We start from the raw sequence: 25,397 nt of genomic DNA, 5'->3' as shown, positions 1-25,397 counted from the left end.
CCGCACGTGACTCCGTACAATTTTCGGGGTTAATGTGGACCGCCCGCCGGCAGGCTTCAATCTCGTGGTGTCATCTAGAACAAGTCCGCAGTGGCGTTGGAGCATTGCATTTTTCTCACAGCGCATGTCGATTTCCTGACAAAGCGAACCCGGAGCCATCAAGCGCAATCCTGCGCAGCGAGTGCGATATACTTGCACTTCTCCCTCGTCATTGACCCAGGACCGGCGGATCCGCCGCAAACTACAACCCGCCGCCCTCCACCATGTCAAGATATCTTCGTCAGTCGAGCCAGCTCGCGCGGCTGGCGAGATTCTCAAACAGCGTGAGCTTACAGAGAACACAGAGACTCGTCGCCGGCTCCAGCGCAGTGTCTCTCCGAGCATTGCCGACACCCTACGGCATTCTCCCACGATACTACTCCTCCAAGCCCCCGCATCCCGATGAGAACAAAAACCCCGGTCCAGAGAAGCCGATCAACCACAATGATGCGGGCACAAAGCCAGAGTCAGAAGGCGGTTCAGAATCACCAAAGATTCCTCTGCCGCCTCTGCCAGAGGGCTGGATTCGCCTGTCCAAAGAGGAGATAACTCAGCTGCAGGCATTCCAGGAGATGCTTCCCGAAGGCCAAAGACAGACGTTGAAGGATATCCTAGTGGGGCTTCAGCATACTGGTGCACCGGCCGAAATACGCGAGCTATTACACAAGATGCGCCAGGGACCTGGCAACTTGTCAATAATGGACAAGGGACGGCTGATGCGATGCGTCTTCATCATGGCCGAACGAGTGGCAGAATGGGAAATTGAACAGCAGCAGCAAGGAAAGCGAGGCATGTTTGATCAGAACAACCCTGAGATGAGCGACCATAAGGACGGGGAGAGGGGAGCAGATGCCAACCGATCTCACAAGGCGTCCGGCGAATCACACTCAAATCAGCAAGGATCTGACCCCAAGTCACCCAAGCCTGAAAGAAACGCATGGATGGATGCCCTTCAGACTGGTCTTGTTCTTGGTGTTACACTTTGGGCTATCGAATCGTTCAGCAGGCCCTTCTCCGAGAAAGAAATTACCTGGCAGGAGCTGCGCAAGGCCTTTTTGGACAAGGGTCTTGTGCAGAAGCTGGTAGTAGTCAATGGGTCTCAAGTGCGCGTGGAACTGCATCCCGATGCTGTCCAGGGAACGACTGATGGATCTGGAGCTAAACGAACCTACATCTTCTCAATTGGATCCGTTGAGTCGTTTGAGAAGAAGCTGGAGGAAGCCCAGGACCAACTGGGTATTCCGCCATCCGAGAGGATACCTGTCAGCTATGAGGCAGGTGGCAGCACCGTTGGCAACTTGGTGCTGGCCTTTGGACCAACTCTTCTTTTCATCGGCTTGATCTTGTGGACACAGAGATCTATGGGCGGACGAGCAGGGGGTGCTGGAGGCATGTTCAACTTTGGAAAGAGCAAGGCCAAAAAATTCAACGCTGAGAGTGCTGTTAAGGTCAAGTTCAGCGATGTTGCTGGTCTGGAGGAAGCCAAGACTGAGATTATGGAGTTTGTCAGCTTCTTGAAGCAGCCTGAGAAGTTTGAGAAGCTGGGTGCCAAGATTCCTCGAGGTGCCATTCTCGCCGGCCCACCAGGAACAGGAAAGACTCTTCTCGCCAAGGCTACTGCTGGAGAGTCTGGCGTGCCTTTCTTCAGCGTGAGCGGATCTGAATTCGTGGAGATGTTTGTTGGTGTGGGTCCTTCTCGTGTAAGAGACTTGTTCGCTGAGGGCCGAAAGAATGCACCTTGCATTATCTTCATTGACGAAATCGACGCTATCGGTCGTGCTCGACAGGAGAGCGGCCGTGGATTCGGCGGCAACGACGAGCGTGAGGCTACACTCAACCAGATTCTTACGGAAATGGACGGATTCAACACGAGAGAACAGGTCGTCGTCTTGGCCGGTACCAATCGTGCCGATATACTAGACAAGGCACTGATGCGACCTGGCCGCTTCGATAGGCACATCTACATCGACCGACCCACCATGAAGGGACGACAAGAGATCTTCCAGGTTTACCTCAAGAAGATTGTCACCAAGGAAGACCACGAATACCTCATTGGTCGACTTGCCACCTTGACCCCTGGCTTCTCCGGTGCAGACATCTCCAATGTCGTGAATGAAGCAGCTCTGATTGGTAAGCCCCTAAAGCCGTAGCATAATGCCTGTTTTTGAGATCCAGTACTAACGGTAGAAACAGCCGCGAGAGAGAACGCAGACGATGTCAAGATGATCCATTTCGAGCGAGCCATTGAGAGAGTCATCGGAGGCTTGGAACGCAAGTCCCTGGTGCTCAGGCCTGAGGAGAAGAAGACAGTGGCCTACCACGAGGCTGGACATGCCATCTGCGGTTGGTTCTTGAGATATGCGGATCCTCTCCTGAAGGTCTCCATTATCCCCCGTGGTCAGGGTGCCCTGGGCTATGCGCAATACCTTCCTCAGGACGCTTACCTGATGAACACCAACCAACTGATGGACCGAATGGCCATGACCATGGGAGGTCGTGTGTCCGAAGAACTACACTTTCCCACAGTAACGACTGGTGCTAGCGATGACTTCAAGAAGGTCTCGCAAATGGCACGCAGCATGGTAACCCAATGGGGCATGTCAGACAAGGTGGGACCTGTCCACTTTGACAACGATCCGAACCGCATGGTGAAGCCATTCGCCGAGGCCACGGCCCAACAAATCGACCAAGAGGTGCACCGGATAGTAGAGGAAGCTTACACTCGGTGCCGAAACCTTTTGGTGGAGAAGAAGACGGAAGTCGGCCTGATTGCGGAAGAGCTGCTGAAAAAGGAGGTGCTGTCTCGCGACGACATGGTGCGAATCCTCGGCAAGCGACCATTCGATGATAACGAGGACTTTGAGAAGTTCTTCGGAGGCAAAGAGGCCAGCTCCCCGCCACCTTTCCCGACCGAGACCGACACACCGAAGGAAGAGCCGCCTGCGCCTGCGCCCGCCTTCCGGAAGCTGTCAGACGAGTGAAAGAGGTGCTGTTGATATTATGTAAGATGACGGACCGTGAGGGGACATGTACAGTTGAATGACCAAAGGGAGAGAAAGTCTAAAGGGAAATAATCAAGGGGGAAATGTTGTACCTCATGAAGCCAAGTATGGGGGAACTGCCGGGAACTTCTTGACAAGCCCGGATTGGCTGCTACATCTTCGCCAACGGAGCGGGAGTCAACATTAGCTAACCTGTGGCCCACGATGGCAGCCTGTGTTTATTTTTTACGAGTCTCAACTCTACCATGAGCAAGGGGGATGCTAAAATCTCCTCTGCATGTACTTATTTATCATCATATGGGGGAAACTAGCGGGTATGGAAAAGGGTGGCAGGGGCTTATTGAACATTACTGTGTACTCGTATCTGGATTTAGAACTGTAGACGTATTGGTAGGATCAGGAAATCAAGTCGAAAGAGCGCCATCCGGCTCAAAATGAAGAAGGGAATTTGATGATGAATATCATGTATAAGCCGTGAGTATGCCATTGAAACACACTTGCAAGTGGAGAGGTAAAAAGTGACGGATAGGCTATTGATTTACAAGTTACACCACCTCAAGCCTCTTCCATCACCAAGCAGGCGCACGATAAGGTGAACATCACATTCATTGGCTTGTCGTTCGTTCCCATTGTTATTATCCTGAAGTTTTGCAACGCAAGGGACGATATACGCCCCCCCGGGGAAGCGAAATATGATTGGCTGGGAAAGTTCCTACGTTTGGCGACGCTAAAACGGGCGATGGGTAACACAAAGACAGGCGTTATGGAGCCCCAAAGTGGCGATGCTTTAAATGCAGAGCTCCGAATGTAGAATATTTTGCATCTGGGATGATGGGGGGAAAAGGGATGATTTGTGGGATGATTTGATTTTTTTTACCTATCGTTGCCCATGTGCTTGGGGTTAGGCGAACTGGTGGATTTTTTTTTTTTTGCAGGGGATTCTGCCAAGAGCCGCAGTTTAGCATACCCCATGCTTTGTAGTACCTTTACATGTATCCTTTGTCTGATTTTTATACCTTTGGTTACACAGCAGAGTAAAAGTTCCGTGCAGCGAGTAAATGAGTACGTTGTGTGAGGCGTCTTGTTTGCTGGTTGGTGGTAAAAGTTCTTCTAACCGCGATTTAATAAAACATCATTAAGCATCTAATCCTGATTGTTTGGCGCTGACGGCTGATGCTAGTTGAGAAAGTTCCACTGTAGGCTTGGGGAAGAAATGAAATTGCCATGGGGTAATTGGTAGAGATGACCTGCTACATGAGGTATCAATTGGGATTTGTGTTTTGCTTTTTTGGGTTGGTTGGTATCTTATGGTAAGGGTGAAGTAATTAGTTTGTTGATGCTTGTGATAGGCTGGTTGCCTCTAGGCCACTTATTATAAAGGCACTACTACTATAATCGATGTCTGTCTCAAAAGTTTAATATCAGGTCAGGTCAAAGATGTACATGAGGTAGTCAGTTCATCTATGTAGATGCAATAATAATCTATTACTCCAACTCATTTCGTCGTCAATGCCTTTGTTCTCGGTATAAAGTTAAAAAGCCCACTCACTCCTATATGTGGGGGCGAAATGCGGTAACGACACACCACGGCTGTCTAAACCAAGTCGGGCAGTGTTTCATCTAATGTGTGCAGTGAGCGATGTCATAGGCGGTGTTAGTGCTGGTGGCCTCCGATCTCGAATCTGGATCTAGCCTCCCGAAAAAAAAAATGGGAAAAGAAGAACCCAAAAAATAAAGAGGCAGGGTCTTTTCTACTTTCTTTTATCAAACAAGCGGGGGAGGGGAGAAGAGGAAATTCATCTTCTAATATCTCCACTGTCTTTCCCTCTGCAGCTAATCCTTCACAGCTAGTTGCAGTGGCGGATCTGTCTTTTTTGCCTTGGCCAGGGGGGTGTTGACATGACTCCCTTGTTGGATCCATCCGCCATAATAAAATCGTTCGTATAACGATTCTTGTCTCTTTGCTTTCCTCGTCACGCTTTCTCGAGTGTTTCCGCCGTCTCGATGACTTTGTTATGAGGAGACGCCCATACCCGGCTTGACGTTTCAAACCGTTCTACGACTCTGCGAAGAAGCCCGTACTTCCAGAAAACCCGGGTTTCTGTCTCGGCGTATTCAGTGCCGAGAACCAAACTCGACGTCACACGGCGAGGCTGCAGTCATCGAGATTCTAGCTCACCATGACAGCCCCAATGGCAGATTCTGTTGACGGAGGGCGAGTGACTGGTGAGCACGGGGGCTATGGAGCGACGCCCATCTTTCGAGTGGCATCAGGCCAAGAGGCGCCAATCACGACGGCATCATCAACGAGAGACGACAGGGCATCAGTGTCGACATCACAGCGGCGTCACGAAGCCTGGTGGAGCATTCATCCCTTCCGTGGTATGGTCAATGATGTTCGTCGGAGAGCGCCGTACTATGTCAGCGACTGGCTCGACGCGTGGGACTATCGTGTTGTGCCTGCCACCGTCTTCATGTATTTTGCAAAGTATGTGATATCTATTGGTTCTCCTTGTTTACTGACGGAAGTCTATCGAGCAAGCATTTACTAACCCGCGCCATTGACAGTATCCTACCCGCCCTTGCCTTCTCTCTGGACATGTTTCAGAATACCGGATCAAACTATGGTGTTAATGAGGTTTTGCTGGCTTCTGTCTTGGGCTCTGTGGTCTTTTCCATATTTTCTGCTCAGCCGCTCGTCATTGTTGGGGTCACTGGTAAGTGTGCTATATGCTCCCTAGATAAGCTGCATGGTATCTTCTTGGTTCTAACATGGCATTCTACAGGCCCCATCACTGTGTTTAACAGTACAGTCTATGATATCATGAAACCAACTGGTGTCAATTACCTGGGATTTATGGCTTGGATCGGAATGTAAGCTCAATGTCACCCGGAGACTGCATATTGACAAATTATTGACTCGTTGTCCCTTCTAGATGGTCGCTGATTTTGCACTGGATCCTTGCCATTACAAACTCCTGTAACTGGCTTCGTTGGGTCACACGATTCCCCTGCGACATCTTTGGATTCTACGTGGCCTTCATCTATCTCCAAAAGGGCATCCAAACACTAGAGCGTCTTGGTGATGGGAGTGCCTTTTATCTCTCCATTGTCGCGGCGCTACTGCTCTTCATGGTTGCTTATATCTGCGGGGAACTGGGAGGTAGTAGTCTTTTCAGACATCCAGTTCGGGTTTTCCTAAAAGACTACGGCACCCCGTTGACCCTCGTTTTCTTCACTGGATTTGTTCACATTGGTCGTATGTCTGAGACTCATTTGGCGGTGCTCCCAACCAGCACTGCGTTTGAGCCGACAGCCGATCGAGGATGGGCCGTCAACTTTTGGGATTTGAGTGTTGGAGAAATTTTCACCGCTCTCCCATTTGCCATTCTCTTAACTATTCTGTTCTGGTTCGACCACAATGGTAAGAGTGTTTCTCTCTTTTCAACATGCACTTAGTTGCTAACATTGACACAGTGTCATCTCTTATTGCGCAAGGAAGCGAATTTCCCCTGAGAAAGCCCGCTGGTTTCCACTGGGACTTTTTCCTTCTCGGCATCACCACCGGTGTGGCCGGCATTCTCGGCTTACCCTTTCCCAATGGGCTGATCCCACAAGCCCCTTTTCACACAGAATCTCTCTGCGTCACCAAAGCTGTCAAGCAACTCGACGAAAAGGGTGAAGACAAGGGAGCCTATACCTTCGAAGCGACTCATGTCGTCGAGCAGCGTGTATCCAATCTGGCTCAGGGACTTCTCACCCTTGGCACTATGACGGGCCCTCTTCTCGTCGTCCTTCATCTGGTCCCCCACGGAGTTTTGGCTGGTCTATTTTTCATCATGGGTTTCCAGGCCCTTCAGGCAAATGGTATCACAGCCAAGCTACTCTTCTTGGCCCGAGATAAGAATCTGACTCCCGCGAGCTCACCTCTCAAACTGGTGAAGCGGCGCGCGGCTATCTGGGGCTTTGTCATCGTTGAACTGGTCGGGTTCGGCGCCACCTTTGCCATTACACAAACCATTGCTGCTGTCGGCTTCCCTATTATCATCTTGCTGCTCATCCCCGTTCGCGCTCTCGTCTTGCCTAGGATCTTTCACCCAGAAGAACTGGTCGTGCTCGACGAGCCAACAGCTTCCGACTATATCATGGAGGGAATAGGCGGCTCCTGGGGCGGTGTGAGTCAACAAGATGAGATTCAAAGCAGCGACGATACACCCGTAGCGAGCGGGTCCTCATCATCTTCTCAACGAAGCGGCAGTCATGGTCGTGGGCGTAGAGGCGCTCACCATGGCTCTCTCCATAAGAGTCAAGAGGATCTAGCAGAGCTTGGACAGGCTCCTACTGGGCAGAACATGGTAGCTAGGAGGAGAAGTATTGATAAAAGGGTGGAGAGGGAGCATCACGTCTGATGCTGCAAAAAATCTCAAAAGTGATTTGATGCGAGACGATGGAGTTTTGATACCCGGAATGATGATTTTATAATTGGATATATGTGGGATTGATGGAGATCTTTGGTACACGTTGCCTAGACATGAAAAGCTGGTAGCTGGCGAACAAAATATATATAATAGACTTGGTTACGATACCACTTATACAAAATGATATACCATGGATACCGACTTTTTTCTTTATTAATATGCGGTCGTCATTCATATCCCAAAATTTCCTCGCAATGCTCTGTACACATATAGTAAAATATACCGGATAGCCCTTCTCAGCTGGCCTTTTCTACTCCTCGTCATCACTGTCTATGACAAAGCCACCACGTACCCTCGGCCTGCGAGTCACAACAGGCACGTCATCGCCATCTTCCTTGGCGTTGTCTTCCACCTGCTGAGATTGTGCAGGATTAGAAGCATCCTCCATATCAACATCTTCATCCTCGACGCTAACTCTCCTCTTCTTCCTACTCTCGCCATCGCTCTCTCCCATGGGGGTATCATCCCTACTTTCCGCCTCCTCATCATTAATCAAGCCTAGGACATCGTCATCCTCACCGCCCTCGTCCTCTTCATCGCTATCAATCCGCACCACTGCAGTTTTCCGCTTCTTCACCGGCTCAGGATCCACAGCCGACTGTGCAGCCTTTGCAGCACGAGCGGCAATCTCGCGTTCGCGGGCGAAAAATGCTTCGTCCTCCTCCTCGTCGAACTCGTCGTCTCCGTCTTTGACATACACGGCAGATTTGATCTTGCGCGCCTTTTCGCGCTCGCGCTCGCGCCGCTTGCGAGCTTTTTCTTCGACTTCTTCGTCATCCAGTTCCTGTACTTGACTATCTCTTCGTCTTCTCTTTCTCGTCTTCTTGGGTCTTTCTGACTCATCAATTACTTTTCTTGCTGTCGGGCCACCGGGTTCAAATAGAATCTCATCATCTATGTCGTCACCTTCGTCATCATCAAAATCTGCCTTTTTGCGGGGCAGTGTTTTTCTCTTTAGCTGATTCTCAGCCAGCTGTCCATCGTCAAACGTTGGTGGATTGAATTCCGCTTGGTTGATATAATGCAATGAATCTTTGAGTGAGTCGGCAGTGATATCTTCTGGGAGTACCCAGAGGGACTCGGGCGTCTCCTCTGAGGCAGGCCCGAACAGCCGAAATCCGCAGAGATTTAGTAGAAGACGCAGATATGGATTTTTAAATCTAGCGGTGCGTCTCTCATCGCTATCAGGTCGTACGTCTAGACATAAGTTAGATATGATCACAATACAAACAATCACTAGAGACTTACTGAAGGGGGGAGGTTTGCTCGGTTCTTTGGGTTCGTTGGCATCCGTTGATTCTTCAAAAGGATTTTCTGTTGTTGCCAAGGCTTCTTCAGCAGCAGCCCACGATCGGCGTTCGCTTTCGGCTTCGGCAATAACACTCTTCACCCAACTGATATGATCTCCCTCATTCTTATCCAGCAGTGCACCAACCACGATGGCGATTTGCCGATCGTGCTCTTCTGTGTATTTGAAAACAAGTTCAGCTCCAGGTTTCGCCTGCTTCTTGGAAGCGGTCTGCTTTTCATATCCGTATTCTAGGAAGAAAGCGGTGCTTTGCAATTTGCTGAAGAGCATTTCAATAATGAGTTCTGGCCTTTGCTCAATCTTCTTGAAGCACTTGCGAAGTATTTGCTTCACGAGCTCTTCCCAGTCTTTGTACATGCTTGAAGACTTATCTAAAGGCTCGGGGCCTTTGATCATATTGTATAGCAGATGGATTATATCCACACGGAAAAGCATTACGCTCATCTCCTGTTTGAATGCGAGGCGATAAAAGTATCGATGGACGCGCTTCAACTGGGTATCATCCATATCGCGATAGAATCGCGTAAACTTGACAAAAGTATCCACCACGCCTTGTGGTGAAAAGCGAGCCGCGAAGCGTTGGAAATCAAATTTGCGTTCCTTGGAAGTACGTTCTGTAGCTTCCTCATCGTTGGCCGAGTCATCGTTTTCTTCAGCTAGAGCACCGTCTTCAGTACCCTGCTGCAGTTGCTGCTCTTTATTCTTCTTCTGCCGTGTTCGTTTGCGAGAGCGAACTTGCATATCCGCATTCTGCTTTGAGTATGCCTCCAGAATACGTAGGAAATGATGGACCAGCTCCGTAGCAGCATCTAGGTAGTAGAATCCCTGGTCTTTGTAGGTCCTGATTATGTTGGCGATGGTATCGTGCGTCGATTCTTCGTAAAACAGACGACTTAGGACGTTTTCTGCAATTTCCTCATCGTCCTCTCGGCCACTCTCGGACATTTCTTGAACAGTGAGTAGAATCTGGGTGAAGCATCTCATAACAGCAGCCAGCTCATGCCAGTCCTTGTACTCATATGCCTCGTGCATTGCCTTGTTGAGAGTGATGAACATTTCTTGGTTTAAAACGCCCGCCACAAGGCTGAAGCTGGATACCTCATCATCTGCCTTGTTACTAGATCCTTTCTTCAGCTTTTTTCGCGTCCGCTCAGCTTCAAGGAACCATGCTACGAGGTAGAAAAATTGTCTCCTGTGGTACTGCATGACATGCGAAGCCTCTCGATCAATCGTTTTGCGAACGTGTGAGAATAAGGGGTTGAAACCCGAGTCAAGGAATTCTTCAACGAATGAACGGAGCTGTCCGGCTGCTCGCGCGTTAAGCTTCGCCGGCGGGCCCAGGTCCCTCTCATCCTTATTCTCCTTTCTTGTTCTACGAGGAGGTTTGAAAACCTTGTTGTTATCCATCTTCAGGTTACGTGTTGAGGCATCGCCAAGGGCATCTTGTCCTGAAAGCGAAGACATTTTCCCATCTTCACGCTTGACCCAAATCATCGTTCCGAAGCGGTTATGTCTGGTTGCGCCGTTGCGGGCATAGGCCTTGTGCATGGCCGATTCCTTATTCATCAGCGACGCAAGCTCATTTGCCTTTGCTTTATGTACTTGTTGCTCTGTCATAAAGAGTTTCTCTATGTCGACTCGTTTGATGAGATGAAAGATGATCTCCATGACAGAGGTGTCTTCAGTTCTGAAATCATCACCCATGTTTGAAGCCAATGTAAGGAGGAATAAGAATATGTCTTGGTATGAAAAGGCATCGATGGTAGCCGACCGCGAGATTTGCGTCTCGTCACCCTCGTATTGAACATTGGGTGGAGGAGCAATCATGGCCATGTTGCGGAGGAAGAAGAGCACTAGTTTGATGATGCCTTGATCCCGCGCTGCTCGGTCGCCAGCTGGGAGCGCCAGCGAGGGCAGAGCAGTCCTGACGGCGGCATGAAGGATTCGAGCTTCATCAAAATTGATAATGGCCCTCTTGTATTGAACCTGTGCCAGCTCTAACACAGGCATGTGCCGATGGTGATTGACCGTCATTCGTTCCTTATCACGCTCCATAGGCCAAGTCAAAGGAACCATGATCTCAAAGCACGACAGCGCAATCCGAGACTTGTACTTGCTATCGGTAGCATTTTCGGGCCACGTTGCCAGGATTGGGAGCAGGTCGCCCTCAATCAAGTTTGCCTCGTGGATGCAGCGGGCAACATCCATGCGGTTCGTCTTTTCGTCGTAGAAGCGAATCCATCGTTTGATATCGCGGAGGACCTCCAGCGCATCGTCTCCCAGGTGGTATCGGCCATCGTCCTCTGTGCTTGCACCTCCCAGCTACCATGCTTTGTCAGTATAAAATTGTCCTGGGAGCTCGAATAATCGTCATCTCTCCTGAGAACCTACCGCTGCAACGAGGCTGCTAATGTGTGCCCGAACTTCAGGATGTACAATGTCCGTTGTACCGTCGCCCAGCTCCATCGTGGCCGTCTTCTGCGTGAAGCTGTTCTGGTTATAAAAGTGAATTAATCGACAGCATTGAAGACGGCCAAATGCAAGCAGCTGTATGCTTCAATGCTCCAGCTATCAACTGTCAGTCAGTTCATAAATCTATAGCTGCCCCTCCAGAACGCGTCTAGCTAGACGCGCTTGGGTTAATTTACGCGGTCGATAAGCGGATGATTGTCGGCACCGATAACACGGCTTCACCCAACCTCGACCGAGCAAATGGGCCGAGGTTACCCGGGTTGCCGCAATCCATATTAAGTTGTTCATGTACCTCGTCTAGCCGTCTTGGACCTTCACCGATCTCTCTCTATTCTTCACAGTTCAAAATGGCCAGTTCAATTCTTCGAGGGAGGGCGCTGGGAGCCGTGCGCCAGGCCCGTTGCTTCAGCTCTACTCCAAGGCAATATGCCGCTGATGTCAAGAGCGTCGGTGTTCTCGGCGCCGGCCAGATGGTAAGAGCATTGATTCCGCTTACACGTGAAGATGGAATTCTGATGCTGCGTTTAGGGCCTGGGCATCGCTCTTGTAGCTGCGCAAAAGGCGCAAGTTCCGGTTACTCTCGTTGATGCTTCTGAGCAGGCATTGAGTAAAGGCATTGCTTTTGCCGGTGCGTTGGAGCTTCGAGCCCGCGGGCTAAGTGATGTCATGACTGACAGCTGTGATAGAGAAGCTGCTGGCCAAAGACGTGTCCAAGTCTCGAATTACTCAGGAACAGGCTGATCAGGCCCGCTCCCTTCTGACGACTAGCACCAAGATTGAAGACTTCTCTTCTGTCGACTTCATCATCGAAGCTGTGCCTGAGATCCCTCAGCTCAAGTTCGACATCTTCAGCAAGCTGGCCAAGGTAGCTCCCCCTCACGCAATCTTGGCGACCAACACCTCTTCAATCTCCATTACGCGCATTGCTGCCGCCACCACCACCGATCCCAACGACACTTCGGCTTCATCGAGAGTTGTTTCTACTCACTTCATGAACCCCGTCCCTGTTCAGAAGGGTGTAGAGATTATTAGCGGACTGCAAACCAGCAAAGAGACGCTTGACACGGCGGTTGAGTTCTGCAAGCGGATGGGCAAGGTCACTTCTGTTTCTGCTGACTCTCCTGGATTCCTCGCCAACCGAATTCTCATGCCTTACATCAACGAAGCCATCATCTGCCTGGAGACGGGAGTTGGCGACAGAGACTCAATCGATGCCATTATGAAGAACGGAACCAATGTCCCCATGGGTCCTCTGCAACTTGCGGATTTCATTGGCCTTGATACTTGCTTGTCCATCATGAAGGTTCTGCACACAGAAACAGGAGACTCTAAATACCGCCCAAGTGTATTGCTAGGAAAGATGGTGGATGCTGGGTGGCTTGGAAAGAAGAGTGGAAAGGGATTCTACGACTATTAACGGCCCAAGGACATGTATATCAAAAGCTACGATAATGTGTCATTGAATAAAAAACTCGTACCTATGTATAACTCGAAGTCGTGAAATCGTACATGTTTACAGTTTGAGCGTCCTGTTTATCATATATTTACACATGTTTCTGTCACAACGTGTAAGCCGCAAATACCCCATCGTGAATACGTTTCCTTGTATTCCAATTACTCTTTATCCATTCATCTAAATCAATTCTATCTTGATTCATGTTAATATTCAATTGATGACCCGAGGCTCATATATGATCCCTTAGGGTTTGGTCTCAACTTTAAGGCCATCAACAAAGAGATTCATAGATGGGTGCCGAATAACAAAAGACTCTATACCATACAGGTACATCTTTAATCACAACCCCTGGTACCGCTTACTTTGCATTTTGAGGTCACGAGACTATCAGAGTGACGGCAAGGTAATATATGCTCTTACAGCTCCAACAAGGTTGAGCACCCGTATCCGTAAGCATTAAGTTACGAGGTGGGTTGACTTGCATATGCCGGCAGAAGTCGAGTGATGGTGACGACCTGGCATTCAATACACATAGAAAACCTGAATCGTCCAAGTATAGCGAGTTTCATTGCCGTCCTGTGGAGAAAACAGCCTGCCTTGACGTGTACAGTACTGTAGCCGGTTCAGGGTGCACTCGAAATCTGCTTATATCGCTCGCGGATGCTATTTCGTATCCGGCAATGTCGCAAAGCCGTCATGTACGAATTACTACTTTTCTCCAACCCGTCAAAAACGAGCATCTAGCGTCTGTGCTCCCAGCGTTTCAGCGCTAGGCAAGTCATCCGACGGGGGCTAATAATAGATTCATTTGGAGATCGGGCTGTTCCTGGCGAAATGTCTCACCAAGCCTTACAATAATAACGGTTGATTAGCACCTAAGTGAGGTACTTTAGTATTAAATGAAGCCGTGGACACCACGCCTCAAGTAAAGTAGGTACTTGTGGTCCCATTGAGATCATTGATTAAACCGGTACTTTTACCTTGTACGAGTATGGTGGCTGATCTCGCGAGGGGCGCCTCATTCGATGCCAGCCATGTTCAGATTCTTGAGGGCTTCGACTGCGTATCTGACCAAGAGTGAGAGAATTCCTGTAGGATGCGGGTCACTGACTAATGCGCAACTAAGATGATGCAGGAAGGCCGATGCTCTGATGCATGATGCGGCACTCAGACGGCGCTTCTCACTTCAGCTCTTGGCACACCTTGTAAGTAGTCGAGAGTATTCAGCCGTTTCCGACGCCGCAAATTTGCGAAATAAACGCCGACAGGGAGAAGAGGAATGGAAAACAAGAAGAAAAATAGGCGGAATTATCGAAGCGGCGATCGGTCACTCTGCCTGTACTTGTATATTTGATGTGACGCTGCCAGGGCCAGGATTCTGCTCGTGAGATTGAGGCTGAATTGAAGGATTGCTCTTCCCCCTCTGCAATTACGTGGATGGCTCGATCACGACTCCTCCCGGGAGCGGAAGGGAAATTAGACGAGCAGGTTTGCACATCCAGCACCGGCTAGGACCCCTCCGAGATGTACTCGTACAGATACAGTACTGCACCTAGGCGTCGGCCGAATCGAAAAGCTGGGCGTCCGGGAAGGTGAGGGTTCCCATCACGCCAATGTTCAGCTTCTGCAACCCACGGCTGGGCCCATTGTTGAGAAGTGATTTCGATTTCCGGCTAATTTACGCCGGCATGTACTCCGCACTTGCCGTAAAGTAGAGAGGCGGCAGTGATGAATCTGCATGCTTTGCTCATCTCTATGCGACTTCGGGGGGCAGATCTCCCGCCTGCTGAAGCGATGATTAAAGACCCGGCCTAGTCCAAGAGAACATGTGCCCAGCCCATGTGCCCGACATGGCTTGCAGCATGGATAGGTCTGTATCCAAGGCCTTGCCTGGCAGCATGTAGCACTGGTGGCGGTCATGGTAGCAGCACCCTCCTTCGAAAGGAGTAATACACACGCGTGGCAACAAGTATGAGTCTTCATCCAGGTGCCTGCTGATAGGTAGAATCAGAATCAGCACCGAGGGCAGTACTACAAGGGCAGAGGCACACACACACACCGCAGGCACACCTTACTTACCTTGGGCATCCTATGAAGCTTGTTTCCAATAGCTCCAAGGTCGGCATCATAGCACCGGTACAAGGAAAGTACAAGATGCTCTGCGCCCGCATATGATACCGAACAAACAAGTTTGTGCAGTAGGCATCCCATCAGAGCCGTCCATCCACAGGGTTGCTCGCCACACCACCAGCTGGATGCAGTAGGTCGAGAACCAACGGCACAGGCGTGAGCGAACGCTGCCATTGGGCCTTCGGGCAATCTTGGAGTAGACCCGAGGATGCTTCACGGTCACGCCCGGCAGGCCACCCACGCACGCGGCCGGAGAGGACAAACCAAACGTCTTTGAGGGTCGGTCCTGTGCAAGCTCGAGTAAGCCTCTTTTCTTTTTTTCTCCCCTAGAGCCGGGTACCTTGCTTGCTCATCTCTCCATGGCACCAGACCAGCACATGCAGCCAGCTTGGTAGGGGCAACTGTCCTGTCGTACAAGTCGCAATGCTCCGTCCGGGACAGGTCGCAGCATCTTGAAATGAAAGGCCCGGCTGCTCCATCTGCCTCTCCATCGCAAGCCATTTGCTACCTGTTCGGGCGGGAACTAGCACTGACTGAGGCATTGGTCCGGGCCTCGATTGGAACGCGCTCCTCAGAGCTCCCCGCTTTGTCGCGCAGCAAATTTGAAGCTTGAGCGAGCATGTGCATGTGAGCGGCTGGGACAAGACCGGGGGCTTCGCAAGGCGTCAGGCGCGGGGAAAAGGCGGCGACGCGAGGCTACGCGAGAGGTCCTGAAATCTTTCAAGCGGCCAGCCATTGGCGGGAGTCCAGGGTAAGGGCAAGGAGAGAACAAGACCGGTCGGGCCATGGTGCAGGTACAAGGTACAGGTGCATGAGCAAGTACTGGAACAAGGGGAACCACTGCAGACAGGAGCAGACAGGAGCGCTGCAGCAACAGGAACAGGTATCCGGTACGGGTGCCTGAGGTGGCACTCCAACCTTGGGAGTTTGGGGAGGGGGAGTGTCGATATCTCTTTCCCAGGCCTGCAGCTCTCACCTTCACCCTCCCCCTTAGCACAGCCTTGCTCTCTTTCGTCGTGTTTCCTCGTTTTCTTCTTTTGCTGCCCATTCCTTCTTCCGGCCAGTTTCCTCGTGGAGGGTGGCATCTGGCAAGCGATCAGCGAGTGGCCTGCTAGTGGGCAGTCCAGGTAATACCAGGCCCCAAGTACAGGTACGTGCTTGTGCAGGCCATCGCCGGTGCTACACATGTAATGCTACGGCAAAGGCGATGGCCCTGACCCTTCGGAGCATCTTGAGATTAACACCTTGCGTGCGTGCTACTGTACAGGTACGGCAAGGCTACTTGCTCCATGCATGCACACACAACCGTATGCACATGACGAATGTTACAACGATGCCTTATCGTCGTCGACTGTTGGGCCCTGAGAACGCAAAAAGAGCTGCCGAGTTGCTGTACTCGTATACGAGCACGACCTAGGAACTTTGACTTGGAACATGTTGAAAAGAGAAGGCGACAGCACCGTACAAATACCAGCTCGGCCGTTCTCGAAACTCGCCCGGGCTGCCCTGGGCCATCGGGTGATCCATTCTTTCTTTAGCTGCTTCACAACGGCGGCAGCTAGAAGCTCACAGTCGTGCCACAGCTGACCGGGGTCCCTATTTTCTCCTTCTTCCAGACAGGGAGCAGAAGCTCCAAACATAACTTCCAAACAGCCAGGCCCGCTGCGTCAACCAAGTCGACCCATACCCAATGAGTCAAGTGGCCCTGGGGCTTTCCCACTTCCGACATGGCGGCTACTTGCGTCCGCGTGGCCGGCGGCCATCCGAAACCTGGCACGAAAAGCCATGTGGTCGGATCTTGCCTAATACAACGTGCGGCTTTCGTTGCTCCAGGCGGGATGACAGAGAGGAAAGATGACCAGACAAATGCTATATCATTACTTCGTAGACACGTCAACGGTTGGGCAGGCAGGGCCCGAGAGACGTTGAGCTCCGGATGTTCTCACGGGCGGCAGGCATTGTGCGAGCCCTCGACCGCTGTGGCGCTGCACTCCGTGCGACGCCTTGGGTGTCTCCCAGTTGGCACCATGGGCGGTAGAAGAGTCACAAGTCCGGCGACAGCAAGAGCTATCCGTCATGCGCACATGTTTCAACAGGGGCAGTAGCAGCGGTCTGGCAGATTCGCGAGGCTTGCTGTCTGACCTGCAGCTCTCTACGATATAACGACGGGCAATAATACGCCGTATTGTGTTTTCTGACTCGCTGCCCCGCGCCGCCGCGTTGCTGGCATTCATGCTTATTCCAGCAGTCGTGATGGACTATCCCCCCCTGATGTCTTACTGCACCTGTATAGTGGAGTGTTTCTTTCTTCTAGAATCTCGCTCCCGGCTCCGTTGACAGCATTATCCGCCCTGGCTCCGAGATCCACTGCTAAGGCATCTTGAAACGACATGGCTCTCCTCCTTTCATTACCGCGTATGCGCAACATACTGTAGTAGCATCTACAGTTTCAATCGATATGCTACTGTGGACTACAGGTAGGCTTAAACATTAACTGTGTGAGATCTTCTAGTTGCTCGCTTTCGCTAATACTACTGCAATGCTCTTAGAACTAGACTCTTAAAGAATATGGCTCTGCCCGATATGGACTGAAAGCGTTAATACTTCGCACGTGGCCTACTGCACTTCTGCAAGAGCGGGAACTTTGAAAGCAAATATAAAACAGCAATTCAGCAGGCGGCGGGCCTGCCAATTACCGAGCACAGCGACATACTTGAGCGTTCTAGTTCGTAGCTACCCCTGAGGGAGCTAGAGACGTGAGTTTGTCTAGCCACCCCCCCGGCTCGGGATGAAACGACTTGGTTTACAGTACAGCTTGTCTTCAAGTGCTGTCATGAGTGCTTGTGCGAATCATCGCACTGCCATCCTACCTCATTGCTCAGACATGCGACCGATTGCACTTCGCAAGCTCCAGCTTGCCTGGACCTTGGTCCAAATGCGAGCTGGTCATACACATACATACACGCGCAGACGCATGCACTCGAGCGCAATGCTACGTGGATTGAGCATCTCGCGGCTTGAGCTAGCCCCACTAAGACTGGCCCGGTTGCACCGGCGCATATCCTTTCTCAGCACCTCCATGGAAAGGCTGGCGCTCGTACGAAAGTACGAAGTACGAGCACATCCCAGGTAGCCCTAGATTGATGTACGGGTAGCGTGTCGTTGCCCTGCAATTCTTCCGCGTGTCGAATGATCCGTGCGCGGACATCCTGGCGATGCTCTTTCGACTTGTGGCAGATTCGACTTCGAAACTTCTTTCCTCCAATATCAGCAACGCGGCTCATCTCGTTGTTTCTGTGTATGTGTATCGTGGTCAGGTGAGGGATGCCACTTTCTCGCTTCAGCCTGATGCAAGTATGGGAATCCAATCCACCCTAGCTGCAAATGCCGTTCGCTTTGCCTCCATCGTATGAGAGCTAACGAGGCATATGCTAGGCACGACTCTGCAGTGAGAGGGCCTAGCTCCATTACGCCACGCTCGGGAGGAGGGGTGGATACCTTGAAAGGCATCGTGCTGCAGTTTTCCCAACCGTCATCCGCTTCACATGTTCTCCTAAGCCCAATTGATCGCGCGCGTTATCTGCATGAACAAGCGGAACGAGGCTGGACGTGTTAGTCACTGTTGCTCCCACCCTCTTCCGGTTACAGCAAAAGAATAACTCAGATAGCTGGAGATATCTCTTTCACATCGACGATGGCTACCAGGACGAGCGTTGTCTCGATTCAACACAGAGACAACAACTGCTCCACCACTGCCTAGTCCTCCTCCTCGGCCGCTGTAACTATTACCTGCATTCAAATGTGGCGACCCTCCCCCCACTTACAAGGCCTGCGATTTCTTGTCGTCTTTGACTTGCCGCTGGCGACCCCTGTCTTGGATGGCAGCCCCCCTGGTCACCGATATGCGCGCCCCCTGGCGTCAACCCTCCTTGTTTTCGAGGACCCCCCTTGCCCGTTGTACTATGCCATCAACTACCATGACCTTTGTAACTCGTTGAAGAGCCCATTGGTTCAGTACGCAAACAGGCCTCGAGCGACGGTCATGCGTTCGTCCGCGGGCTCTATTAAGAGAAAATGTGCTACTACTCTCCAGGAGCCGCTGAACTACCCGCCAGTGGTCCGGCCGAGGTGCCGTCTGGTAGTCGATTCTTGCGGCCCTTTTATGTGGTCCTTTGCTACTGCTTGGCTTTGTTCTTGCTATAAGCCCTGTCCCTTGATGCAAATTGCTGGCTAATGAGATCGATCCCATGCCGCTAAGATTGAAGAGCCACTTTAGCTTGTGCTTTCGCGCGGGCGTACAACTATCTTCGCAGTTGGAAGCGGCGGTCTGGCATAATGGACGAGGCCTTCATGCTGCGGCTCCAGGTGCGTGTGCGGACGAATAACTGAACGCGGCGTCCCTGATGGGTCTGCTTTTGCATACCCGGCGCAAAGAGAGCATCGGATCGCTGCGTCGCCGCGGCTGAGTTCCCCCTCTTGGCCGACACGCACATTATAGATGCTAGTAGTAGTACTACTCGACTTGCTCGACTGAGGGCCCAGATCCGCGCTGCTCCGGCCGCTCCCCATGTCAGACAGAGCTTTCATTTTTCGTCAACTCCTTAGTTGTTGACTGGTTGTTGGCAATTGCCAGAGACTCATTGCCACTCGTTATTTTCACAAAACTACATGACACCAAGTTGGTTCATCTTTATACTGGAAGTACGGAGAAGTCGTCGTAGTAGTTCGACCAAGAAAGGCTTGTCGACAAGGGGCCGTTCTCAATTATACCCTTCCTGGTAGTGGTCCCTCTTTCCCGATCTTGGAACACGGAAGACTCCTGGTAGCTCAACCGACAACCGCAAGGGTGAGGAGCGCATGCTCTGCACTGCTGGCCCATTACAGTGCGGCTTTTCTCGAATCAAGAAGCTTCAAAGCCTGCATAGGCTCACCCACCCCATCCTCCTTCATCAGGTACCAGGTACGGAGACGCCCCCCCCACAGCTTCTTCTCCATCGATACAGGTCCTTGTCTCTAGCGGCAGCCTCCATTTTTGCCGTATTCTCTGCGGACAATTCTCTGAAACCCCTCCTAACGGATATTACGAGTACTCTGTTTTCTGACAAGATCTGGAGCTTGCAGGCTCGGGACAAGTCAGTCATCCTGCTAGCATCTTGGGACCACCCGGCACCCCATACCTGCACGAGGCATATACCTGTATGCGAGCTGATGATTCCAGGACCATCGATTGCACCTAAATCGATGTCGGACCCCACTGAAGCGCGTGGTATGCGGTCCTCATTTTCATGTCACCATACAAGTCTATCCCAATCCTACCTCGTGGAACCTTGGAACTAAGATACGACCCCTTCAAATCAGTCTTGCGACCTGGACTTGGATAGCCACTCATGCCCTAACTTTGCTCAGACAGGGGTCGCTCACTGGTTCTTCTCGCTTTGCAGGCGGCTAACTACCTACTTCTTTCTTGGCCAACCCGGTCAAAGGGATACATCCACTGTATTACCAGTACAGCAAGCTCTCCGCAGGCCGAGATCAAAGGCAGTCCCTTTTCGAAGGGATCCCGCCCCCTCAACCCAGACCAAACTAATCCGAGCCGTCCTTGTTCCGTGCCACTGCTTCTGAGCATAACTAAACTTGTTCCTCGTGATAAATCATTTGGTTGGTTGGTTTCGAGTTTCTGAATCATACAACTCGCGAGCGAGACGACTCAACCAGCAGCTTCCATTTCCTATCGGAGTACCACGGAACATTCCTTCGGGACCTCGTAAGCTGGCTTGACTGTTTCAGGATCTGGATCTGTCGATAACTTGCTGGCGACGGCAGTAGCTTCTCTGTCTGAGTCTTGTCGAGTTGATTTAAGCAGCGCTTTCAACCATTTCTCGAGAAAATCGTGTGGGTGATTCCGCGGGCGCCTCTCCATCCGAAGGGCCTAAACCACATCCCAATGCTCGCCACTAGGTCCTGCGACCCTGAGCACAGCCACTGGTCCTTGGGCAAATACTTTCCGGCTCCTGGTAAAGCTTCGACCAGTCCACGCATGTCAGACCAATACGACTCCTCACTACAAACACAGCCAGACTGGCAGGGCCAGTATCCGTATCTTTCGCAGCCAGCTGGATCTGCCTATTCTCAACCCTCCGAATCGAATCATGCCAACTCGGGAGTAGTCCAACCTCAATCCATGGCACAGAGCGAAAATCTTCGGCTAGAAGCCCATGCAGATAGACAGCCATCATTGACACCCAGTTTACACCATAATACTTATCGCGGAGCAGCAGAGGACCACGGCCACCCTTCCCGACTTGCCGAGTCATCAGAGAGAAAAGAAGAATCAAGAAGCATGAGCACGACATCCCGTTTGCTGGACGAACCCGTACCGACTGCCAGAGCCACTACTAGAGATTCTGCACCTTCGGGCTACATCAACTCAACTTCAACTATGGCGAAAGGCTTGGGCAATCCCTCTGATAGATTTGGACCAGATGATCAACGTGCGGTAGTACCGAAGGATGAAGAGGATGCCTTACTTGACGAGGATATGGCCGAAGATGAGGCGGATTCACTACTTCAAACTGCGGCAGAACGGGTGGCAGCTCGCAGAAAGATGAAACGCTTCAGGTAGGATTCTAGTCACGGCTGGATATGAACAAGCCAGCGAGCTAACATGATGGTGAAGGCTTACGCACCAGCAAACACGGTTCTTGACGAGCGAATTTGCAAAGCAGCCTCACCCCGACGCTGCCCATCGAGAAAGGCTGTCCAGAGAAATACCTGGATTAAGCCCTCGACAAGTCCAAGTGTGGTTTCAGAACCGGTAAGTTAGATCAACAAGAGATGTTCTATCCTAGGCTCTCCGGGGGTGGGAGGAACACCAATAGTATCTGACTAGTCTGTTAGGCGTGCGAAGATCAAGAGGCTCAACGCCGATGACCGTGATCGAATGATCAAGATGAGAGCAGTTCCAGACGATTTTGACAATGTCCAAGCTTTGCATTCTCCTTACGGGGCAGTCCATATGCCGATGCCGCTGGCAGCCCCCGTAGACTTTGGACACCACCCTCCATATCCGAGCAACTCGATGAGAGCACCCCTAATGGTGGACGTGCGGCGTCAAGAGGGACCGGGTCATATGTCGCCCACAGGCTTGACGCCATCGTTTGGCAACATCGGCTTTTACCCTTCGAACGCAGTAAATTCATCCGGAGTCATGTCGCCAATATCACCGCACTCTAGTGAGCGCTATCCTCCCCATGGAAGTGGCGGGCCACACGGGCCCCTGGATGCGCATCGCCACGGAGTTAGGCCACTCCAAACCTTTCATAACCGGGATCCGGTATCTAGGCCAAGGTCTGAGTCTCTGCAATTACACTATATGCATCCTGGTGTGAATACGCACTCCAGTGTATCTGATCGGTCTTCCTTGGTCTATCAGCCTGGCCAGATGAGCCAAGCGGCACCCAGCAGCGCAGGGGGTGTTGACCGGAGTCCCTACACAAGTAAGTTGATGCTAGACCTCGAAACCGGTTGAATATTGACGCTAATGATGATCAACAGGCAGCAGTAATGCACAATCATCGCCGACAGGATTGAGCTACCCCAATTTCCAGCAGACATCTGAAAATGGATCTCGTCTTCGAGCTGCCTCTGCCTCGTTGCCCCTGAATACGACAGACCATTATCGAGCACTCCAATCTCCTCAGTCGCACAATCATCGAACAGCCGGATCTTCTTCGCAATATGGAGCATCCTCAACATACCAGGCCAGCTACGGCGCCGCTCCTTTATCAGCGCCGCTGACCCCTTCTCTGGCGGCTCCTCCGCCGCGAACATCAGCTACACCATCAAGTGTAAGAGACTATCCAGACTCGGTGGGTACACCTGGGTTTCCCCAGACTCTGCAGAGTGGCCTGAATGGTCATGATTCTCGTACAGACTCGAGAAGCGTTTATCCTAGCGGGGCACCGGATTACGCAAATAACCAGCAACGTAACGACAGCTATGGCATGAACGATTTAAACAGCGCAATTTCATTGAAACGGGATCGAGGATATATAACTCAAGGAGGAGCAACGTCACCACTCGATAGAGCGAGGCCCTCATTGCATCATAGCACAAGTTAAGTCTGTGCTTTGGGCACCAGAAACATTGCCAATACGTTCCCGATCATAACAGTTGAACGAGCATAACTACATAAACCACAGAGACAAGAATTACGGCCGATTAGTATACGGAAGGCGAGTGCATGCTACGTGGCGATGTGGCAGTTCACATATTACATTTTGACAAACGGCGAAATAGATGAGGCCATGGCTTGCCCATCTACACTTCATTCGACTTTCTCCCCTTTCATTACCGTTTTCCCTTTGGAGTTGGGCAGCAAATGATTTATGCATTGGGAAGCACTACGGACGGGCCCTGGCAGGCTCGGCGGGCGCCACAAAATACGGCAGAGGAGCTGTTGGCTTATAAGGGAATCAGCAGGCCATACTCCCAAGCCAAACTTGACTATATACTGTCCCCAGACCATCTTAGCTGATGGTAAAGGAGCTTCCTTGGGATTACTCTAACATTATTCGGGCGGACTGGTCTGGGACTTGAAAAAAAAAAAACGCATTTACCTGGAGCGATACGACGGGACCATGTGCGGAATTTGAGATACCAAATACCCTCTTGGAGTTGGGCAAACGACGCAACATCTTTGGACATCCGACAATTTCTTCTTCTCTTCTCTTCTTCTCTCTTGTATTTTTCCTCTTTTGCAATTTCTTTTTTCACATCTTTCTCTTCTTCAACTTCCTCTTCTTCTTCTTACCACCTTCTTTGCTTTCTCTCCTTTCTCCTTCTCTTCTTTCCGTTCAATTGTATAGATTACAACAAGGACATACCCGATTTTACCCCCTTTCTCTTGAGAAAGTTGCACTCTGGCAGGGACTGGACACGCTGAGACGTGGTCTTCTTTTCTTCTTTTTCTTTTACTTGTATATAACATACATACTTTCTTGGCAGCCGGATGCTCCTCGTCGTTGGGCGAAGATAACCAATTGAATAGGTTTTCTTTTTGTCATGACATAATTGTCGTTGCTCGTCGTAAAGTTTAACTGCTAGCTGCAAAGCGCACGAGAAAGATGTTCTCCAGCCAACCTTGTGATTTGGTAAAGAAAAAGAAAGACAGAAAAGGCGAATTCACTTCGACCGACGGGTCGTTTCTCGTAATAATAAGCTACAGATTTCACCTTGAGCGGCTTACACCTTATGATATGAAAACGATGCTGCGATCCGCGATATGCGTTGTCTAGGCTGCTAACGTCGTTGTGCTTCGTTGGCTCACCTGGATAAGCGACTCTGGTCAGTATATCGGTTACGAATTTCAAGCCGATTCTTTTTGCTCCATTTAATATCACCACACTCCAATCAGTCAAGCCAATGATTATCCGCACGCAGCCAAGTGGTTGACGGTTATATAAACGATATCGTTTAAATCCCCTGAAAACGGCAGCATGGCAGATAGGTTTACCAGATGTTAGGTGTCATCATAATAGGCGGTGTGTTTGGTTGGAAGACAAAACGCTACGGAGTCGAGCCTATCTATGATTGTATAGCTTACCTTTGTATTTCCAGTTTGTTCCAGTGAGCAAGATGCACATGCCAGTGATGATATGACGGCATTCCGACTAGATCCCAAGGAGATGTATGTGTGCGAGGTGAGGCATCTATTTGGTGATTCACGGAGATGTGAGAGAAGTCGGAAGACTGATATTCTATTCACACGCGCACACACACATTCACGAAGGCCCATTGCACATGATTCTCCCCTGCAGATCGTTTCCCAATTACACATAGATATAGTGAGAATAGTATGTCACTTGCGTCAGGTCATCACCGCATCATGGTAGCCACACAGACGGGGCCCTCGTGATGATGGTTTTAGGCAAGGTTGCTGTAAAAAGTGCGCTCTGGACCAGGCATCGAGATATCGTCGGCAGCATCGAGGCGTCGCTGAGTGATCAGAAACAGGCCGACGGCGGTTTTTTCATTATCGATTGCTGGTCGTGGTTTGATGAGAAAAAAAAAGAAGAAAAGAAGAAGATCCAGCGGGGAGAAGTTGGAATTTTGTTTGCACGCCCTCGGATCCGGAATTCTGCCCCGCCGGTCATGTGATTTAGCTTGTGATGCGCATGTGCTCTGCTTACTGATGCGGTCGGAAGGTGGAAGGTGGAGAAGTGCTGAAAGCCTCTGCATTTGGGTTACATAAGCATTTGTTCATGCGGCAGAAAGCATCCATTGATTGATCGAATTCACCGATGATGGAGCGCTAGCGGCGGTACCTGTACGGAGTACGAAGGACGAGCACGGCGAATTGTTTTTGGAGAGGCTGAGACATACAGGCACATGCCGTTGAATACGACGGGAGAACTAGTGCCTCGTTTAGTAACGTTGAAAGACACAAAGGCATCCCTCTGGTACTGGTGATTTCTTTTTTTCTTTTTTCTTTTTCTTTTTTTAGAAAAGCT

The 25,397-nt window shown here is 50.8% G+C and overlaps 6 protein-coding genes across 6 annotated transcripts; 4 read left to right on the top strand and 2 right to left on the bottom strand.

The window, feature by feature from the left end:
• The first annotated feature begins 80 nt into the window (after positions 1 to 80).
• Positions 81 to 3,588, top strand: V8C40DRAFT_248691 (peptidase family M41-domain-containing protein). The gene is made up of 2 exons (XM_083216600.1): positions 81 to 2,169; positions 2,233 to 3,588. The coding sequence occupies exons 1-2, from the start codon at positions 264 to 266 to the stop codon at positions 3,018 to 3,020; spliced, it is 2,694 nt and encodes an 897-aa protein (XP_083071458.1). The 5' UTR covers positions 81 to 263; the 3' UTR covers positions 3,021 to 3,588.
• A 1,170-nt stretch (positions 3,589 to 4,758) lies between these two features.
• Positions 4,759 to 7,758, top strand: V8C40DRAFT_248689 (HCO3 transporter family-domain-containing protein). Its single transcript, XM_083216599.1, has 5 exons — positions 4,759 to 5,529; positions 5,610 to 5,758; positions 5,828 to 5,915; positions 5,978 to 6,465; positions 6,519 to 7,758. The coding sequence occupies exons 1-5, from the start codon at positions 5,222 to 5,224 to the stop codon at positions 7,448 to 7,450; spliced, it is 1,965 nt and encodes a 654-aa protein (XP_083071457.1). The 5' UTR covers positions 4,759 to 5,221; the 3' UTR covers positions 7,451 to 7,758.
• On the bottom strand, positions 7,614 to 11,416 carry V8C40DRAFT_248688 (timeless protein-domain-containing protein). The gene is made up of 3 exons (XM_083216598.1): positions 11,220 to 11,416; positions 8,768 to 11,150; positions 7,614 to 8,716 (listed from the first exon to the last, which is right to left on the bottom strand). The coding sequence occupies exons 1-3, from the start codon at positions 11,292 to 11,294 to the stop codon at positions 7,770 to 7,772; spliced, it is 3,405 nt and encodes a 1,134-aa protein (XP_083071456.1). The 5' UTR covers positions 11,295 to 11,416; the 3' UTR covers positions 7,614 to 7,769.
• A 119-nt stretch (positions 11,417 to 11,535) lies between these two features.
• On the top strand, positions 11,536 to 12,858 carry V8C40DRAFT_248687 (3-hydroxyacyl-CoA dehydrogenase). The gene is made up of 3 exons (XM_083216597.1): positions 11,536 to 11,773; positions 11,829 to 11,928; positions 11,987 to 12,858. Exons 1-3 carry the CDS (start codon positions 11,648 to 11,650, stop codon positions 12,715 to 12,717), a joined length of 957 nt encoding a protein of 318 aa, XP_083071455.1. The 5' UTR covers positions 11,536 to 11,647; the 3' UTR covers positions 12,718 to 12,858.
• A 1,400-nt stretch (positions 12,859 to 14,258) lies between these two features.
• On the bottom strand, positions 14,259 to 14,964 carry V8C40DRAFT_40099 (uncharacterized protein). The gene is made up of 2 exons (XM_083222940.1): positions 14,836 to 14,964; positions 14,259 to 14,750 (listed from the first exon to the last, which is right to left on the bottom strand). Exon 2 carries the CDS (start codon positions 14,737 to 14,739, stop codon positions 14,374 to 14,376), a length of 366 nt encoding a protein of 121 aa, XP_083071454.1. The 5' UTR covers positions 14,740 to 14,750; positions 14,836 to 14,964; the 3' UTR covers positions 14,259 to 14,373.
• Positions 14,965 to 20,527: 5,563 nt separating this feature from the next.
• Positions 20,528 to 23,109, top strand: V8C40DRAFT_40019 (homeobox domain-containing protein). Its single transcript, XM_083222939.1, has 4 exons — positions 20,528 to 21,504; positions 21,563 to 21,700; positions 21,784 to 22,382; positions 22,441 to 23,109. The coding sequence occupies exons 1-4, from the start codon at positions 20,831 to 20,833 to the stop codon at positions 23,004 to 23,006; spliced, it is 1,977 nt and encodes a 658-aa protein (XP_083071453.1). The 5' UTR covers positions 20,528 to 20,830; the 3' UTR covers positions 23,007 to 23,109.
• Positions 23,110 to 25,397: the final 2,288 nt, after the last annotated feature.

The sequence above is a fragment of the Trichoderma camerunense genome, assembly GCF_050948025.1.
Source record: "Trichoderma camerunense strain CBS 138272 chromosome Unknown V8C40scaffold_12, whole genome shotgun sequence".
Classification (NCBI taxonomy): Eukaryota; Fungi; Ascomycota; class Sordariomycetes; order Hypocreales; family Hypocreaceae; genus Trichoderma; species Trichoderma camerunense.
The sequence above is the reverse complement of the archived record's forward strand: the minus strand, read 5'-3'. Positions and strand labels throughout refer to the sequence as shown.

Coding starts and splice junctions, on each gene's coding strand:
- V8C40DRAFT_248691 (XM_083216600.1), top strand. CDS start 264: ATGTCAAGATATCTTCGTCAGTCGAGCCAGCTCGCGCGGCTGGCGAGA. Junction 2,170..2,232: donor GAATGAAGCAGCTCTGATTG/GTAAGCCCCTAA, acceptor CGGTAGAAACAG/CCGCGAGAGAGAACGCAGAC.
- V8C40DRAFT_248689 (XM_083216599.1), top strand. CDS start 5,222: ATGACAGCCCCAATGGCAGATTCTGTTGACGGAGGGCGAGTGACTGGT. Junction 5,759..5,827: donor CGTCATTGTTGGGGTCACTG/GTAAGTGTGCTA, acceptor GGCATTCTACAG/GCCCCATCACTGTGTTTAAC. Junction 6,466..6,518: donor GTTCTGGTTCGACCACAATG/GTAAGAGTGTTT, acceptor ACATTGACACAG/TGTCATCTCTTATTGCGCAA.
- V8C40DRAFT_248687 (XM_083216597.1), top strand. CDS start 11,648: ATGGCCAGTTCAATTCTTCGAGGGAGGGCGCTGGGAGCCGTGCGCCAG. Junction 11,774..11,828: donor TTCTCGGCGCCGGCCAGATG/GTAAGAGCATTG, acceptor TGCTGCGTTTAG/GGCCTGGGCATCGCTCTTGT. Junction 11,929..11,986: donor TAAAGGCATTGCTTTTGCCG/GTGCGTTGGAGC, acceptor CAGCTGTGATAG/AGAAGCTGCTGGCCAAAGAC.
- V8C40DRAFT_248688 (XM_083216598.1), bottom strand. CDS start 11,294: ATGGAGCTGGGCGACGGTACAACGGACATTGTACATCCTGAAGTTCGG. Junction 11,151..11,219: donor TTAGCAGCCTCGTTGCAGCG/GTAGGTTCTCAG, acceptor AAAGCATGGTAG/CTGGGAGGTGCAAGCACAGA. Junction 8,717..8,767: donor GAGCAAACCTCCCCCCTTCA/GTAAGTCTCTAG, acceptor ACTTATGTCTAG/ACGTACGACCTGATAGCGAT.
- V8C40DRAFT_40019 (XM_083222939.1), top strand. CDS start 20,831: ATGCTCGCCACTAGGTCCTGCGACCCTGAGCACAGCCACTGGTCCTTG. Junction 21,505..21,562: donor AGAAAGATGAAACGCTTCAG/GTAGGATTCTAG, acceptor ATGATGGTGAAG/GCTTACGCACCAGCAAACAC. Junction 21,701..21,783: donor CAAGTGTGGTTTCAGAACCG/GTAAGTTAGATC, acceptor CTAGTCTGTTAG/GCGTGCGAAGATCAAGAGGC.
- V8C40DRAFT_40099 (XM_083222940.1), bottom strand. CDS start 14,739: ATGAAGACTCATACTTGTTGCCACGCGTGTGTATTACTCCTTTCGAAG.